Below are 19222 nucleotides of genomic sequence, written 5' to 3'. Positions count from 1 at the left end.
TGATCACCCCATATAGACTCCCTGATCACCCCCCTGTCATTGATTACCCCCCTGTCATTGATCAACCCCCTGTAAAGCTCCATTCAGACGTCCGCATGATTTTTACGGATCCACTGATAGATGGATCGGATCCGCAAAACGCATCCGGACGTCTGAATGAAGCCTTACAGGGGCATGATCAATGACTGTGGTGATCACCCCATATAGACTCCCTGATCACCCCCCTGTCATTGATTACCCCCCTGTCATTGATTACCCCCCTGTAAAGCTCCATTCAGATGTCCGCATGATTTTTACGGATGCACTGATACATGGATCGGATCCGCAAAACGCATCCGGTCGTCTGAATGAAGCCTTACAGGGGCATGATCAATGACTGTGGTGATCACCCCCCTGTCATTGATTACCCCCCTGTAAAGCTCCATTCAGATGTCCGCATGATTTTTACGGATGCACTGATAGATGGATCGGATCCGCAAAACGCATCCGGACGTCTGAATGAAGCCTTACAGGGGCATGATCAATGACTGTGGTGATCACCCCATATAGACTCCCTGATCACCCCCCTGTCATTGATTACCCCCCTGTCATTGATTACCCCCCTGTAAAGCTCCATTCAGATGTCCGCATGATTTTTACGGATGCACTGATAGATGGATCGGATCCGCAAAACGCATCCGGACGTCTGAATGAAGCCTTACAGGGGCATGATCAATGACTGTGGTGATCACCCCATATAGACTCCCTGATCACCCCCCTGTAAAGCTCCATTCAGATGTCCGCATGATTTTTACGGATGCACTGATACATGGATCGGATCCGCAAAACGCATCCGGTCGTCTGAATGAAGCCTTACAGGGGCATGATCAATGACTGTGGTGATCACCCCCCTGTCATTGATTACCCCCCTGTAAAGCTCCATTCAGATGTCCGCATGATTTTTACGGATGCACTGATAGATGGATCCGATCCGCAAAACGCATCCGGACGTCTGAATGAAGCCTTACAGGGGCATGATCAATGACTGTGGTGATCACCCCATATAGACTCCCTGATCACCCCCCTGTCATTGATCACCCCCCTGTCATTGATTACCCCCCTGTAAAGCTCCATTCAGATGTCCGCATGATTTTTACGGATGCACTGATAGATGGATCGGATCCGCAAAACGCATCCGGACGTCTGAATGAAGCCTTACAGGTGCATGATCAATGACTGTGGTGATCACCCCATATAGACTCCCTGATCACCCCCCTGTCATTGATCACCCCCCTGTCATTGATTACCCCCCTGTAAAGCTCCATTCAGATGTCCGCATGATTTTTACGGATGCACTGATAGATGGATCGGATCCGCAAAACGCATCCGGACGTCTGAATGAAGCCTTACACGGGCGTGATCAATGACTGTGGTTATCACCCCATATAGACTCCCTGATCACCCCCCTGTCATTGATCACCCCCCTGTCATTGATCACCCCCCTGTCATTGATCACCCCCCCTGTCATTGATCACCCCTCTGTAAGGCTCCATTCAGATATTTTTTTGGCCCAAGTTAGCAGAATTTTATTTTTTTTTTTCTTACAAAGTCTCATATTCCACTAACTTGTGTCAAAAAATAAAATCTCACATGAACTCACCATACCCCTCACGGAATCCAAATGCGTAAAATTTTTTAGACATTTATATTCCAGACTTCTTCTCACGCTTTAGGGCCCCTAGAATGCCAGGGCAGTATAAATACCCCACATGTGACCCCATTTCGGAAAGAAGACACCCCCAGGTATTCCGTGAGGGGCATATTGAGTCCATGAAAGATTGAAATTTTTGTCCCAAGTTAGCGGAACGGGAGACTTTGTGAGAAAAAAATTAAAAATATCAATTTCCGCTAACTTGTGCCAAAAAAAAAAAATTTCTATGAACTCGCCATGCCCCTCATTGAATACCTTGGGGTGTCTTCTTTCCAAAATGGGGTCACATGTGGGGTATTTATACTGCCCTGGCATTCTAGGGGCCCCAAAGCGTGAGAAGAAGTCTGGTATCCAAATGTCTAAAAATGCCCTCCTAAAAGGAATTTGGGCACCTTTGCGCATCTAGGCTGCAAAAAAGTGTCACACATCTGGTATCGCCGTACTCAGGAGAAGTTGGGGAATGTGTTTTGGGGTGTCATTTTACATATACCCATGCTGGGTGAGAGAAATATCTTGGTCAAATGCCAACTTTGTATAAAAAAATGGGAAAAGTTGTCTTTTGCCAAGATATTTCTCTCACCCAGCATGGGTATATGTAAAATGACACCCCAAAACACATTCCCCAACTTCTCCTGAATACGGCGATACCACATGTGTGACACTTTTTTGCAGCCTAGGTGGGCAAAGGGGCCCATATTCCAAAGAGCACCTTTAGGATTTCACAGGTCATTTACCTACTTACCACACATTAGGGCCCCTGGAAAATGCCAGGGCAGTATAACTACCCCACAAGTGACCCCATTTTGGAAAGAAGACACCCCAAGGTATTCCGTGAGGGGCATGGCGAGTTCCTAGAATTTTTTATTTTTTGTCACAAGTTAGTGGAAAATGCTTATTTTTTTTTTTATTTTTTTTTTCATACAAAGTCTCATATTCCACTAACTTGTGACAAAAAATAAAAACTTCCATGAACTCACTTTGCCCATCAGCGAATACCTTGGGGTCTCTTCTTTCCAAAATGGGGTCACTTGTGGGGTAGTTATACTGCCCTGGCATTCTAGGGGCCCAAATGTGTGGTAAGGAGTTTGAAATCAAATTCTGTAAAAAATGACCTGTGAAATCCGAAAGGTGCTCTTTTGAATATGGGCCCCTTTGCCCACCTCGGCTGCAAAAAAGTGTCACACATCTGGTATCTCCGTAATCGGGAGAAGTTGGGGAATGTGTTTTGGGGTGTCATTTTACATATACCCATGCTGGGTGAGAGAAATATCTTGGCAAAAGACAACTTTTCCCATTTTTTTATACAAAGTTGGCATTTGACCAAGATATTTATCTCACCCAGCATGGGTATATGTAAAAAGACACCCCAAAACACATTCCTCAACTTCTCCTGAATACAGAGATACCAGATGTGTGACACTTTTTTGCAGCCTAGGTGGGCAAAGGGGCCCACATTCCAAAGAGCACCTTTCGGATTTCACAGGTCATTTACCTACTTACCACACATTTGGGCCCCTAGAATGCCAGGGCAGTATAACTACCCCACAAGTGACCCCATTTTGGAAAGAAGAGACCCCAAGGTATTCGCTGATGGGCATAGTGAGTTCATGGAAGTTTTTATTTTTTGTCACAAGTTTGTGGAATATGAGACTTTGTATGAAAAAAAAAAATAAAATCATCATTTTCCACTAACTTGTGACAAAAAATAAAAAATTCTAGGAACTCGCCATGCCCCTCACGGAATACCTTGGGGTGTCTTCTTTCCAAAATGGGGTCACTTGTGGGGTAGTTATACTGCCCTGGTATTCTAGGGGCCCAAATGTGTGGTAAGGAGTTTGAAATCAAATTCAGGAAAAAATGAGGAGTGAAATCCGAAAGGTGCTCTTTGGAATATGGGCCCCTTTGCCCACCTAGGCTGCAAAAAAGTGTCACACATCTGGTATCCCCGTACTCAGGAGAAGTTGAGGAATGTGTTTTGGGGTGTCTTTTTACATATACCCATGCTGGGTGAGATAAATATCTTGGTCAAATGACAACTTTGTATAAAAAAATGGGAAAAGTTGTCTTTTGCCAAGATATTTCTCTCACCCAGCATGGGTATATATAAAATGACACCCCAAAACACATTCCCCACCTTCTCCTGAGTACGGAGATACCAGATGTGTGACACTTTTTTGCAGCCTAGGTGGGCAAAGGGGCCCATATTCCAAAGAGCACCTTTCGGATTTCACAGGTCATTTTTTACAGAATTTGATTTCAAACTCCTTACCACACATTTGGGCCCCTAGAATGCCAGGGCAGTATAACTACCCCACAAGTGACCCCATTTTGGAAAGAAGAGACCCCAAGGTATTCGCTGATGGGCATAGTGAGTTCATAGAAGTTTTTATTTTTTGTCACAAGTTAGTGGAATATGAGACTTTGTAAGGAAAAAAAAAAAAAAAAAAAAAAATCATCATTTTCCGCTAACTTGTGACAAAAAATAAAAAGTTCTATGAACTCACTATGCCCATCAGCGAATACCTTAGGGTGTGTACTTTCAGAAATGGGGTCATTTGTGGGGTGTTTGTACTGTCTGGGCATTGTAGAACCTCAGGAAACATGACAGGTGCTCAGAAAGTCAGAGCTGCTTCAAAAAGCGGAAATTCACATTTTTGTACCATAGTTTGTAAACGCTATAACTTTTACCCAAACCATTTTTTTTTTTACCCAAACATTTTTTTTTTATCAAAGACATGTAGAACTATAAATTTAGAGCAAAATTTCTATATGGATGTCGTTTTTTTTGCAAAATTTTACAACTGAAAGTGAAAAATGTCATTTTTTTGCAAAAAAATCGTTAAATTTCGATTAATAACAAAAAAAGTAAAAATGTCAGCAGCAATGAAATACCACCAAATGAAAGCTCTATTAGTGAGAAGAAAAGGAGGTAAAATTCATTTGGGTGGTAAGTTGCATGACCGAGCAATAAACGGTGAAAGTAGTGTAGGTCAGAAGTGTAAAAAGTGGCCTGGTCTTTCAGGGTGTTTAAGCACTGGGGGCTGAGGTGGTTAAAGTGGGTTTCCATCTTTTATTATCATTTCATTTTTGGAACTGAAATTCTGCGCTGATTCATTTCCTGATCTTTTTAGTGATCGGTTTTCCTGACACAGTGCTCCAAATCCTCTGCACAGACATAGGGGCAGGGACTAGACACCACTGAGTTTAAAGTCCATCGGAGTAAGATGTGCCAAAGTTATTAGGCCCCACTCACTGTTGTCAACATGGAGAGGGTGACATTAAAAAAAAAAAATTTGGATAAAGGCACATTTTTATCAGAAACAGGCAATAACTAGGATTTTAAAAAAAGCATTACTCACCCATACCCACCATACCCAGCCACTGCTGTTCCAATGCCTCGTTGGTCGCTCCTGCTCTCCACTTCCCACTCCTGACTTGACACACAGGAAATGACTGGGAATGCTGCTCAGCCAATCCCTGGGTGAGGCGGGTCATTGCTGCAGCCGTGATTGGCTGAGCAGCATTCCCAGCCATTTTCTGCTGTGTCGAGACAGGAGCAGGAAGTGCAGCAGAGCACAGACCGGAGCAGCACCGGCATGGGATCGGTTAGCGGAGTCTAAAAGCCATTTTACAGCTCACGGACAGACTTTTTATGTGACTGGGCGTCCTCTTTAAGCCTATACATCCCCTTCTCATAACTTGTCAATTTCTTTTTCCTTCAGGGGAGCAAAGTTATGTGTGGTGAAGACAAAAAGGAAAGCCCGGCAAGCGGAGACCCTTACCCAGGACTACATTATCACACGTGAGTAAATGCTAGGTGGAGTAGTCAGTTGTAGTAGATGACTATGACCTAGTACAGACAGGTTGTACAGGAAAAGAACAAAACATGGCTGCTTTCTACCCGAAACAGCGGCACGTATGTCCGTATCCGGTGCTGCATCTAGGCTTCATTGATGTGGCTGAGGTGCAATACCGCACACAACCTGTGAATAGATGTAGCGCTGTTTGTGGAAGAGAGCAGCCATGGTTTTCTCAACCCCTTTAAAGAGGACCTCTCCCCTCTCCCGACTTGTCTGTTTTAGTAACTACTTGTAATGAAAATTCTGGAGCATCTATTCTTATAACTCTTAAAGTGGTCGTGTCATCTGGGACTTTGATGGCATGCCTCTAGGATATGCCATCAAAGTCAGATGGGTGTCCGGGACCTGCACGGACCCCTGAAAGTGAAGGACAGTGTACCGCGCATGCGCACAGTGCTCTCCATTCATTTCTACAGGAGTTCCGAAAACAGCCAAGCAACCATCCCATAGAAATGAATAGAGAGCGCACTGCGCAAGCGCAGCCACCACTGCATTAATTTCCTTAGGTGGGACCCGCACCTGTCTGACACTTGTGGCACATCTTAGCGATATCCTAAATCTCCTATGAGACAACGCCTTTAAGTAGTAACGTTCCCTTGTTATTCCTGCTAGAAGTTATAATTGGATTGCTAGCATTTTCCAATGTGTTACCAGTTAGGGGCGCGTTCCTGCACAGCCTGATACTATCCAATCAGTGCTGCCAGTGTCAGACTGTCGTCGTCCCCCCCCGACTAGTAACACCCAGCTGGACCTTCATGACAAACTGCTAGCAATTCATTCATAACTGCTAGCAGGAGTCATAGAGGACGAACACAACATAAAGTCATAAGAATGATTGCTCCAGAATTGTTATTACCTGGATAATGCAAGTAGTTACTAAAACAGACCTGTCTGGAGAGGTTAGAGGTCGTCTTTAAGGGTATGCACGCACAGGTGTTTCATAGCTGTGAATGGACCCCCTAGCCAGACATGACCTAATAGGGAATATTTGGAGGCTGCCCAGACCAGGCCCTGGTTGGATCCACAGCGCGCACCTCTCTATAGTAAACTGAGCCGCATCTGCCCTTTCTCTCCGTTAAATGTTTTCGTTCCTGCTCTTCCATGTAAGTAAAACCATGTGGCCGGGGACCCAAGAAGTCAGAGCACCATTAAACTAAACAGACTCCAGGAGCGTTTGCCGCCCCCGACCTGGTCTGGACTGGAGAAACATGGAGTAGCTCGCAGCACTGAACCCATTACGTGGAAATTTAATAATGGCGAAACGCAGGGAACTTCCTGCCGAGCCGCAGCGTACATCCGCAGAGAGCACCCAAAGAATTACTGCATTTTTTTTACTCAGCTCGATCTCTGACAGTACGGTTAGAAGCGTGCAACCCGAAGCCGCCCCGTCCGCCGCCTGCCATTGTTTTCCTCTATCGCAATTTAATGTGGCAGGTAGATGGCGGCACTCGGCAGGATGCGATACATGAAAATTGGCAGAGGTAAAATGATATAACCTGCTTAGTCGTAGATCAGGGCGAAATACTTAGCGGAGACCACCCGGCCCTTTCTAGGAAATGTCAGGGAGCGGCCCATTCTTAGCAGGAAAGTTTTCTCATCTCTGCTCTGGATTCCTTTTCTTCCAATAATTGAAAAATATGCTGATTGCAGCGTGTCCCCCCTACGGAGACCCTCAGCTATCTGATCTGACCTGTTTGGCAACACTGCAGCCACGGACCAATTTCCCAGCAGTGCCCCCGCAGGAGAAATGAAGCATTACACTGCTTTCATTGAAATCAGTGATGCCCCCCAAGAGAGAGCCGGGCAGAAGCACAGAGAAGATGAGCGCGTGTTTATGGCACCAGTATTCAGGGCTGAGCAGATACAAGATGTGGCCTTGGGCGACACGCAAAGTAGGGCCCCTAAAATGCAGTTTTTATGCAGTTCTCATCATTTCAGTCCACACAATACTGCCATATACTGCCAAGATAATACTGCCATATAGTGCCCAAATAATAGGCAGTATCCAGAAAACATTTCCTTAAAGAGCCAGTTACATTCACAGATATCACCGCTAAATTATACTTTATATATATTTAAATTATATATAGTATTTTTTGTTTATTCCTGGGGTCCCCATTCTCAGGGGCCCCACCCCAGTAAACAGAGAACCTTGGCAATTTGCCAATATTTATATTCCTCTTTGGGGCACTTTGGATTTTGGTGTCTGTCATAGAGCACAGGGTGCCAAGATAAAATCCCCAGGGAGAACAGCTTTTGTAAAAAATACAAGCAAAGTCGGACACCCCCCCCTTTCCCCCGCCAATTGCCAATTTGACACAGTTTTTCTCCTAATTTCAGCCCAAATAATCCCAATATATAGTGTCCATATAATATCGCCATATACTGCCCACATAATACCACCATATAGTGTCCATATAATATCGCCATATACTGCCCACATAATCCCACCATATAGTGCCCACATAATACCACCATATAGTGCCCACATAATACCACCATATAGTGCCCACATAATACCACCATATAGTGCCCACATAATACCACCATTTAGTGCCCACATAATACCACCATATAGTGCCCACATAATACCACCATATAGTGCCCACATAATACCACCATATAGTGCCCACATAATACCACCATATAGTGCCCACATAATACCACCATATAGTGCCCACGTAATACCACCATATAGTGCCCACATAATACCACCATATAGTGCCCACATAATACCACCATATAGTGCCCACATAATACCACCATATAGTGCCCACATAATACCACCATATAGTGCCCACATAATACCACCATATAGTGCCCACATAATACCACCATATAGTGCCTACATAATACCACCATATAGTGCCTACATAATACCACCATATAGTGCCCACAGTGCTTGAATTCCCAAATAATACCACCATGCCCTGTCACATAATACTGGGTGGCATTATTTGTTTCTGGAATGCCAATCCTCAGGGGCACCCATGAATATGGGACCCAGTTTGCCCCCCTACCCCCATCTTAAAAACTTCCCTGCCCGTAGGAATTTTTTACCAACAGAAGGCGAAAAATCAAGATTTCAGGTGGAAATATTCTAGTTATGTTCTCTCCCGGTGGCTGGCGGCTCTGTGACTCCTCGGCTGAATGACACGCTGATATAGTGCGGTATTTTGGCCGGCCGTCCTGGGGAAATCCTTCCCAGGGAACATTGTTTCCATAGCCAGCAGATGGGTTTTTATATTTGTTTCTGCAGGAAATCCAGATAGATTTGGCAGGACAGTTGTGACCAAAGTCTCGTCTCTCTCTCTCTCCACACAGCGCATGCTCTCCCCATGTTCCGGGAACCTCGACAGAGGAGTACGAGGAAACAGCTGGAGAAGGATCGTCTGGACCCGTTAAAGTCACACAAACCGGAGCCACCCGTCGCCGGGCCAGGTAAATGTCCACTGTCGTCTCTGCAAATATTTTTTATTTTTTTATAATAATAATAATAATTTGTGTCGTTTTTTTAATGGTTACATTCAAAATTATTCGCCGTTGCCTGCAACTTTTTGCAGAAATTTTAAATTGGTGAGAAAAGCAGGCGCAGTCCCGCAGGAGACGTAGTGTACACCACACATCAAATAGAGACAGTAAGAGAAAAAAAACTGTCTCAGAGTTTAATATATTATGGACATCGGGGTCAATGCTAGGGGTGCTGCCTGGCCGACCGTGGCTTCCCTTGAAGAGTTGATCGGCTGATCATCCTGGCAGACACGTGATAAAAGAGGTTTACCCCCTTTGACTTTTTGCATGGACTATGCAAAACCTAGCTAAAGAGGTGCAGAGGTAGCAGTCACACCTAGGCCCTGGTGCCTTCCCATCCCAAAAAACACATCAGTATTAAAAATGCATACATAGTAGATCATATAACAAAACAAAAAAAGTACACTTCCCCTTTAAATTATAGGGGGATTCCGATTTTAGTAATTAAATGTCATTCTTTGTATAAGGAAAAGTTCTACAGTTTTCCAATATGACTTCTGTATCAGTTCTTCACCATTTCCAAGATCTCTGCTTGTTGTCAATCTATAGGAACCACATCTTTGCATAGACCAGGGATGCTCAACCTGCAGCCTTCCAGCTGTAAGCTGTCCAAGCATGCTGGGAGTTGTAGTTTTGCAACAGCTGGAGGGCCGCAGGTCGGGCATCCCTGGCATGGACTGTGCAAACCCTAGCCAAAGAGGAGCAGTCACACCTAGGCCCCGGTGCCTTTCTAACCCAAAAAGACATCAGTATTAAAAGATCATCTATGGTAGATTACATCCCTGTTCACATGATCAAAAAAAAGTACACTTCCCCTTTAAATTAAAGGTGGATTCTGATTTTAGTAACTAAATGTCATTCTTTTATAAGTTTTATACAGTTTTCCGATATGCTTTCTGTATCAATTCCTCATGTTTTCCAAGATCTCTGCTTGCTGTCATTGAGGGACACACAGGTGCACGGCTCGTTACAGCACATCTATCAGAGGCTCCGTGTCCAGGGCCTGGGAGTAAACAATGGTTCCTGTTAAATGACAGCAAGCAGAGATCTTGAAAGCTATGAAGAACGGATACAGAATTTGTATTGGATACAATTGTAAGACTTTTCTGTATACCAAGAATAACGTTTTGTCTGAAAAGGAACATCCCCTTAAGTGTAAAGATTGATCGGCCCCCGCCTCCCGTTAATCCACTGCAAGGCTGGAGCAGAGACTGGAGACTCTTCACGGCGTATTGTGGACGTGACCTTTACCAGGGTTTGTAACAAAGGTCCTTTGTATGGGGCTCGGGGTGACCGTTACATGCAACCGGACGTGGCCGCACACAACACGAGATGCTTTCCTCCGGCTGTGGTCAGCGCTGTACACAGAGCTTATATCACACCCTCTGCCTGAATATAGTAACCACCTCTGCAGTCTTCAAACTTCTCTTACTTATCTATATGAATGATAGGAAGATGAAGGAGAACGCCCATCATTGATGAGTAAAGTACAGTGTTGTTCTGGCTCTGAGGTCAGCGTGATTCAGTCTCGTACAATGGACTCTTTAAAGCAATAATTCATGAATCATCCAGATTTGTCAATTTTAATAATTCTGTTTACTGCTACAAGTAAGAGGATTGGTGCGGCAAGTGTCCCAAGGTCTGCTTTGCAGGGTGCCTAGTAATGGCTCACAGTACAGGGATAATAAACACAGTGATGTCACAGTACAGGGATAATAAACACAGTGATGTCACAGTACAGGGATAATAAACACAGTGATGTCACAGTACAGGCATAATAAACACAGTGATGTCACAGTACAGGGATAATAAACACAGTGATGTCACAGTACAGAGATAATAAACACAGTGATGTCACAGTACAGGGATAATAAACACAGTGATGTCACAGTACAGGATAATAAACACAGTGATGTCACAGTACAGGGATAATAAACACAGTGATGTCACAGTACAGGGATAATAAACACAGTGATGTCACAGTACAGGGATAATAAACACAGTGATGTCACAGTACAGGATAATAAACACAGTGATGTCACAGTACAGGGATAATAAACACAGTGATGTCACAGTACAGGGATAATAAACACAGTGATGTCACAGTACAGGGATAATAAACACAGTGATGTCACAGTACAGGATAATAAACACAGTGATGTCACAGTACAGGGATAATAAACACAGTGATGTCACAGTACAGGATAATAAACACAGTGATGTCACAGTACAGGGATAATAAACACAGTGATGTCACAGGACAGGGATAATAAACACAGTGATGTCACAGTACAGGGATAATAAACACAGTGATGTCACAGTACAGAGATAATAAACACAGTGATGTCACAGTACAGGAATAATAAACACAGTGATGTCACAGTACAGGTATAATAAACACAGTGATGTCACCGTACAGGGATAATAAACACAGTGATGTCACAGTACAGGGATAATAAACACAGTGATGTCACAGTACAGGGATAATAAACACAGTGATGTCACAGTACAGGGATAATAAACATAGTGATGTCACAGTACAGGAATAATAAACACAGTGATGTCACCGTACAGGGATAATAAACACAGTGATGTCACAGTACAGGGATAATAAACACAGTGATGTCACAGTACAGGGATAATAAACACAGTGATGTCACAGTACAGGGATAATAAACACAGTGATGTCACAGTACAGGGATAATAAACACAGTGATGTCACAGTACAGGGATAATAAACAGTGATGTCACAGTACAGGGATAATAAACACAGTGATGTCACAGTACAGGATAATAAACACAGTGATGTCACCGTACAGGGATAATAAACACAGTGATGTCACAGTACAGGATAATAAACACAGTGATGTCACAGTACAGGGATAATAAACACAGTGATGTCACAGTACAGGGATAATAAACACAGTGATGTCACAGTACAGGATAATAAACACAGTGATGTCACAGTACAGGGATAATAAACACAGTGATGTCACAGTACAGGGATAATAAACACAGTGATGTCACCGTACAGGGATAATAAACACAGTGATGTCACAGTACAGGGATAATAAACACAGTGATGTCACAGTACAGGGAAAATAAACACAGTGATGTCACAGTACAGGGATAATAAACACAGTGATGTCACAGTACAGGGATAATAAACACAGTGATGTCACAGTACAGGGATAATAAACAGAGTGATGTCACAGTACAGGATAATAAACACAGTGATGTCACCGCACAGGGATAATAAACACAGTGATGTCACAGTACAGGATAATAAACACAGTGATGTCACAGTACAGGGATAATAAACACAGTGATGTCACAGTACAGGATAATAAAAACAGTGATGTCACAGTACAGAGATAATAAACACAGTGATGTCACAGTACAGGGATAATAAACACAGTGATGTCACAGTACAGGGATAATAAACACAGTGATGTCACAGTACAGGATAATAAACACAGTGATGTCACAGTACAGGGATAATAAACACAGTGATGTCACAGTACAGGATAATAAACACAGTGATGTCACAGTACAGAGATAATAAACACAGTGATGTCACAGTACAGGGATAATACACACAGTGATGTCACAGTACAGAGATAATAAACACAGTGATGTCACAGTACAGAGATAATAAACACAGTGATGTCACAGTACAGGGATAATAAACACAGTGATGTCACAGTACAGGGATAATAAACACAGTGATGTCACAGTATAGGATAATACACACAGTGATGTCACAGTACAGGGATAATAAACACAGTGATGTCACAGTACACTGTAAAGGAAGCACTCATTAGTATTTGTACCATAAGACTCACTGACATTTTCCTCCCACTTTGGCGTCTTATAGGTTGGAAAATACAGTAATAAGGATGATAATAATATTTAGCATACATTATTAAATGATAAAGTAGCAAATTCTGGTATTTATCAACATCAGCTGTTCTATTCTTTTTATTAGCACTCACATGGGGACATGAACTCATGTTCTCCTGGGCACGCACAGCCTCTCTAACCTCAGGATCAGACTTGCATTTGCCCAAAGAGGTAGAGGATAGTGTTGAGCAAAGCAAGCTTGGCATGCTTTATCTGAAGTTGCTTCATTCATAACTTTGGAATAATACTGTACAGTATTAGAATGTATGGGCTACGATGAGTCAAAGTAAGTTATTTGCGAAGTCGCACAAGACTTAGTTGAATAACTTCGGTAGTTGATTTTTGAAGTCGACAACCACTTTGAAACTTGAAACCCAACTCTGTTTCGGTTCCGACTAGTACCTCGAAGCCGTTCAGTATTATTCCGAAGTTTTGAACTTTGGGTGAAGCATCCGAAGCTCGCTTAGCTCAGCACTAGTAGAGGAGAGAGCAGTAGGCTGAAGTATATTGTGAGCAGATACGGCTACTTTCACACTAGCGTTAATATTTTCCGGTATTGAGATCCGTCACAGGGTCTCAATACCGGAAAAAAAAAACGCTTCCTTTTTGTCCCCATTCATTGTCAATGGGGAAAAAAACGTAACTGAACAGAATGGAGCGCTCCAAAATGCGTTCCGTTCTCATACCGGAGAACAAACCGCTGCAAACTGCGGTTTGCTTTCTGTCATGGGATGCGGAGCAAGACGGATCTGTAATGACCCACAATGCAAGTCAATGGGGACGGATCCATTTTCTCTGACACAATAGAAAACTGAACCACCCCCCCATTGACTTTCAGTGGTGTTCATGACGGATCCGTCTTGGCTATGTTACAGATAATACAACCGGATCGGTTCATTACGGATGCAGATAGTTGTATTATCAGTAACGGAAGCTTTTTTGCTGAACCCTGCCGAATCCAGCAAAAACGCCGGTGTGAAAGTAACCTCAGGTGCATGCTGCTGCCGTGTGCGTGCCCAGGAGAACACGAGTTCACGTCCCCATGTGAGTGTTAATAAAAAGAATAGAACAGCAGTGTGATTTTCTATTTATTTACACATTGATGTTGCTAAATACAGAATTTGTTACTTTACCATTTAATGTTTGCTAAATATTATCTCCCTTATTAATTGTTTACATTCACATATATTTATTTATGTAATAATTGGTTAGGATTTTTTTTATTCGTTAGTTTACACAATGTTTACACTTATTTTTTTATTTATTTTTTTATTATGTCATAATATGACACTTACCATATTTTTCCCCCCTATAAGACTCACTTTTTCCCCCCAAAAGTGGGGGAACATGTCACTGCATCTTTTGGGGTGAATACTAATGAGTACAGGAGGACCGGGAAGCAGTGAGTGCAGTGCTCCCCGGGCTCTGTACTCACCGCTGTCTGGTCATCGACTGCTCGCTGTACACAGCAAGCGGAAGGAAGAAGAAGATCGTTGGATGTGAGGAGCAGGAGAAGTAAGATGTCTGATCCGAGCATAGGGGTCATTCACGTGGAGGTCTTATCTGAGGTCTGTCTGGGGGACTTATGGAGGTCTGATTGTGGGTCATTCACATGGAGGTCTTATCTGACGTCTGACTGAAGGACTTATGGAGGTCTGATTGGGGGTCATTCACATGAAGGCCTGATCTGAGGTCTGATTGGGAGACTTATTAACATTGGAGGTCTGAGATGAGGTCTGATGAAAAATATATTTTTTTTCTCATTTTCCTCCTCTAAAACCTAAGTGCGTCTTATGGGCGAAAAAATATAGCATCTTTTATATTTATTTCTCTCTTATTACGATTTCTTATTATTTGTTCAACACTGACTATGCTTAATACTATGACCTTTGCACTTTTGCTGTAAATTGGCAATTATGTTACTATTCTTTGGCCTAGGGAAGGAGGCGGACCGCTTCCAAAACGCGTCGCCCTCAGCTTGTCCGCATTTAGTGTTTTAATAGTTTTTTTAATTATTTATGTGCAATAAATTACAGTTTTAGTGTCCAGCGCCCCAGAAGACCATTTTTCCTTGTTTTCACTCATCTCTATCGGATTCCGGCACAGATATATCCCTTTTGGTTAGGAGCAGCGTTTGCTCCATTTGACTGTATGCACTTCTCAGAGTTGAAGTAGCAGAACTAGTTCTGGTAAATGCAATTCCATTGCCGGCAATCAGTGTTATTATCCGTGCCTGACTGAGAGCCGACTCTCAGATTCCACTTGTTACCCTGTTTACATTGAGCAGATTTTTGGCACATTTCTGGCATTGTTGCGGCAGTGGTGCGGCCTTTCTTCTTCTTGAGTGGTCCATGCAGCCACATTTTTGTATCTTTTCTTCAGCTTCTGTTAAAACATCCCACAGGTGAAAAATGAGCTTCCAGCCGCCTTGTCGGATTGCAAATACAAAGTAAATCTGTCTTTGACTTACAAATGCGTGTGAAGAATGTATTGACCATCCTTCTCCTACATTTACATGGTGAAGCTATTTACTTTGGCGATTTGCTTACATCCATATACTTTACCTTCACGTTTGAGTTCAGCCGTATTGCACCCTGTCATGGCTGTATATTGAGGATCCTTCCCTTCCTGCTTCTTCTCTCTTTTGTGTCCACACTATTTTGTTTGTAAAGGGATTTTCTAGGTCAGTGATGGCGAACCTTTTACAGACCGAGTGCCCAAACTGCAACCCAAAACCCACTTATCGCAAAGTGCCAACACCATTTAACCTGAATACCAGCATAGGATATCTTCCATGTACTTTATCATACCTGCCTGTGCCGTTCATAGTCCGCCCTGCGCTGATGAATGGCAGGAAAAGTCTTAGGCATATTGGTAACACCATAGGCTTATTCCAGGGTGCGGGTGCCCACGAATGTACTCCGTATGCATTCCGTTTTTCCGTTCCGTTTAAAGATAGAACATGTCCTATTATTGCCCACAAATCACGTTCCGTGGCTCCATTCAAGTCAATGGGTCCGCAAAAAAACAGAACACATACGGAAATGCATCCGTATGTCTTCCATTTCCGTTCGGTTTTTTGCGTAACCATCTATTGAAAATGTTATGCCCAGCCCAATTTTATCTCTGTAATTACTGTATACTGTATATGCCATACGGAATAGAAACGGAACAACGGATCCGTGGAAAAACGAACCGCAAAACACTGAAAAAGCCATACGGTCGTGTGCAGGAGGCCTTATACTGGGAGACAGAATAATCGTATCATGGCGGACTGTGCACCGCTTATATAATTTCATGGAAAGTCAATAAAACCATTAATGTTTTTGGCCTTTTTGGGAAGAACATAACTTAGCTAGAACCCCATGTACCCATAGCTGACACTGTTAACGAGAGAATAATAGATTCATCCAAATGCTCCTTTGTGACTGCCAGGGCAGTGGGTGTAAAACCACTGTGTTAACAAACAGATTTGACTTAGGCCTAATCCTAAGGGTGTTATCCTGGCAGTCCCCTTTAATCCCTATGCACAGATCTGGTCTTCGCTGCAGGGGAACCACCAGGCCGCTACCTCCTGGAGTATTCTCTGTGTGGTTAACAGCTGACCCATGGGGATTAGAGATACTGGTGCAGAACACTGAGGGGGTCAGGCTGATTCGTAGTCAGGGAGAGGGCTGGCCGAGTAAATGCAATATGGGAGAGAGTCAGAAGTCAGGGCAGGCAGCATAGTTTCAATATGGGTAAACAAGCACAGGCCAGGTCAGGCAGTGAAGGGTCAATATTGGTGAATGGGCAGAGATCGGTACACAGGAAGACAACAGAGCAGCGCACCTTTGTGAAGGAATTTAGCAAGCTACAGAACATTTTTGCTCAGGCACCTCAGGACTACTTTCCGTTGGCTGGTGAAGATTAGGATGTCCTTTAAGAGCCAGAGGGAGCGCTCGTACTCTGTAGCATACAAGGAAAGGCCAAGCCAGCAAGGAGGCCACAGCCTGCAAAGAGGGACAGAGCGGACCTGGCGGCCAGGTCAGCGGGAGGCGGGTCCAGGCCGCTGGGCAGGGTAAGCGGAGCAGCGGTGGCTAGCAGCCGCCACTGTAACAGTGACTGAGCTTTGTACCTGTGAAGTCCTGTTTTCCAGCTTAGCAGATCTGGGCAGTCAGGGGTTAAGTCTTTGTGGTCTGAATTATTTTAAGAAGGTGGATAAATAATGAAAAATCGCAGTGAGTTATGGCCAAGCTGTTCAGCATCACATGCACTTTCTAATTTCGTGTCCAGGTTGCTGGTTTGTGTTTTACCACAGGATTTGTAGTATATTTCATTCTGAATGTGCAGTTCTCGCTGCTGACAGTTTCCATCCTTGTGAGTTATTGTGTCTGCAATAAACGAGGTGACGTTCAGGGAAGTTTTACTGTTAATTTAGCTGAAATTGTTTAAAATATTCTCTATATGGTAGATATTAGATGGACATTTCCACAGCTTTATAACATTTGTTCTGGAAACCGCTGACCAACTGCTGTCATTTATTTATTTTACTCATTTATATAGCGCTGACATACAGGCACGATCATCACTTGCTGTTGTCAGTAGAGCTCGCAATCTATTGGCAGACCATTCCGCCCACCCCCTCGGAGTCCTTCATATTCTGTATGCATATTAAATGTGAAATCTCACATCTTTATAAGATATGGAAACCGATGAAAAACTTCTGTTAATAGACCTGTTTTTTTTCCCATGTGCATTTTCTTTGAACTTAATACTGTCTTTCCATGAAAAATTACCAGAATTGTTTGATATTTTCTATATAGATATTAAATGTAAAATCCCCCAACTTTATAAGACTTGTTCTGGAAACTGCTATTGACGGATCTGTTTTCCCCCCCCAAGTGTATGTAGTTATTAAAGGAGTATTCCGGTAGGTAAAGGTTATCCCCTATCCACAGGATAGGAGATAATTATCACAGGGGTAGGACCCCCACCGATCACGAGAATGGGGGCCCCGTAACCCCTACAGGCCCCCTGCTGCTTTCCTGAAATGACCGGAGCGGCCTGTCGCACATGTGCATGTCCGCTCTATTCATTTCTATGGGAGTTCTGGAGATAGCCGAGTACAGTGCTCACCTATCTCTGGAACTTCCAATAGAAATGAATGGTCATTTCAGGAAGGGGGGGGGTACAGAACCCCCGTTCTCGTGATCAGTGGGGGTCCTAGCGGTAGGACCCCCACTGATCTGTATATACAGGGTGAGTCAAAAGTCTCAGGACACCCTTTTATTGCAGAAACAAAAGGAAAAATGAAATATCTGAATACCCTAGCAAGTAATGGATGAGGGGGCCTATATTTTAGGTTATGTACGGAACATGGCCGCTATCTTGAAATGCCGCTATTTTGGATCAAGGGCAAATTTTTCCAATGGGAAAGGTGGTCATGTAGCATAGCAAAGAAGACCAGAATTTTCTCAGAAATCAGTTGCTGAAATCAGATTTCCAATACTTATGGTTCAAAAGTTATCAACCCAGAAAGTTCTAAACTTTTGAGCCTTCAGCTCTGAAATCAGTACTAGGGACAACACATTGAACGTGTCTAATAGCTGGGCATCACAGGGAACGTTCCCGGTTGTTGTTTCAACATTCTGTATTGATAACTTTTGAACCACCAGAGATATTGCAAATCTGATTTCAGCAAACGATTTCTAAGAAAATCCTGGTCTTTGATATGCTACATGACCCCAGTATGGTGGCTTTCAAGATGGCAGTCATGTTATGGACATAGCCTAAAAGATAGGCCCCCTCACCCATTACTTGCTGGAGTATTTTAAACAAAAAATTCCCTTTTTGTTTCTGAAATAAAAGGGTGCCCTGCAACTTTTGACTCACCCTGTATATATATATATATTTAATATCCCATAATATCCATTTATTAAAGTGGAATTCTTCATTTTGGACCCTCATCCAGAATAGAGAGCAACTACGGTACAAAGAGCATCTCCCATCCTGGAGGACCCAGCTTCTCCATGTGTTAAAAAGACCATTCTTTGATTTTAGTGAGAACTGTGTAATACTTAATGTCTTCTCCGGGGGAGCTGCAGGGGGTTATAACACTTACTGCCAAGTGCCCAAAGATTACAGCTGTTCACTGGAGGTCACAGCTGGGGGGGCACCCTATGGTTACCTTAACCTTGATGACCCTGGCTACAAAATAAGGATTGCCTACAGTAGACACCCCCTTTAATTAGAATGA

The 19222-nt window shown here is 43.3% G+C and overlaps 1 protein-coding gene across 3 annotated transcripts in view; it reads left to right on the top strand.

The window, feature by feature from the left end:
• WDR70 (WD repeat domain 70) overlaps positions 1-19222 on the top strand; it is a 234086-nt gene that overhangs the window by 198107 nt on the left and 16757 nt on the right. For all 3 annotated transcript variants that reach the window (XM_040420963.1, XM_040420961.1, XM_040420960.1), the window contains 2 exons: positions 5413-5492; positions 8875-8991. In XM_040420963.1, the coding sequence (XP_040276897.1) occupies positions 5413-5492; positions 8875-8991 (197 nt within the window). The remainder of the gene's footprint in view (positions 1-5412; positions 5493-8874; positions 8992-19222) is intronic.

This window comes from Bufo bufo, chromosome 2, assembly GCF_905171765.1.
Source record: "Bufo bufo chromosome 2, aBufBuf1.1, whole genome shotgun sequence".
Lineage (NCBI taxonomy): Eukaryota > Metazoa > Chordata > Amphibia > Anura > Bufonidae > Bufo > Bufo bufo.
Note: the sequence above shows the minus strand (reverse complement) of the source record. Positions and strands in the feature narration are given on the sequence as shown.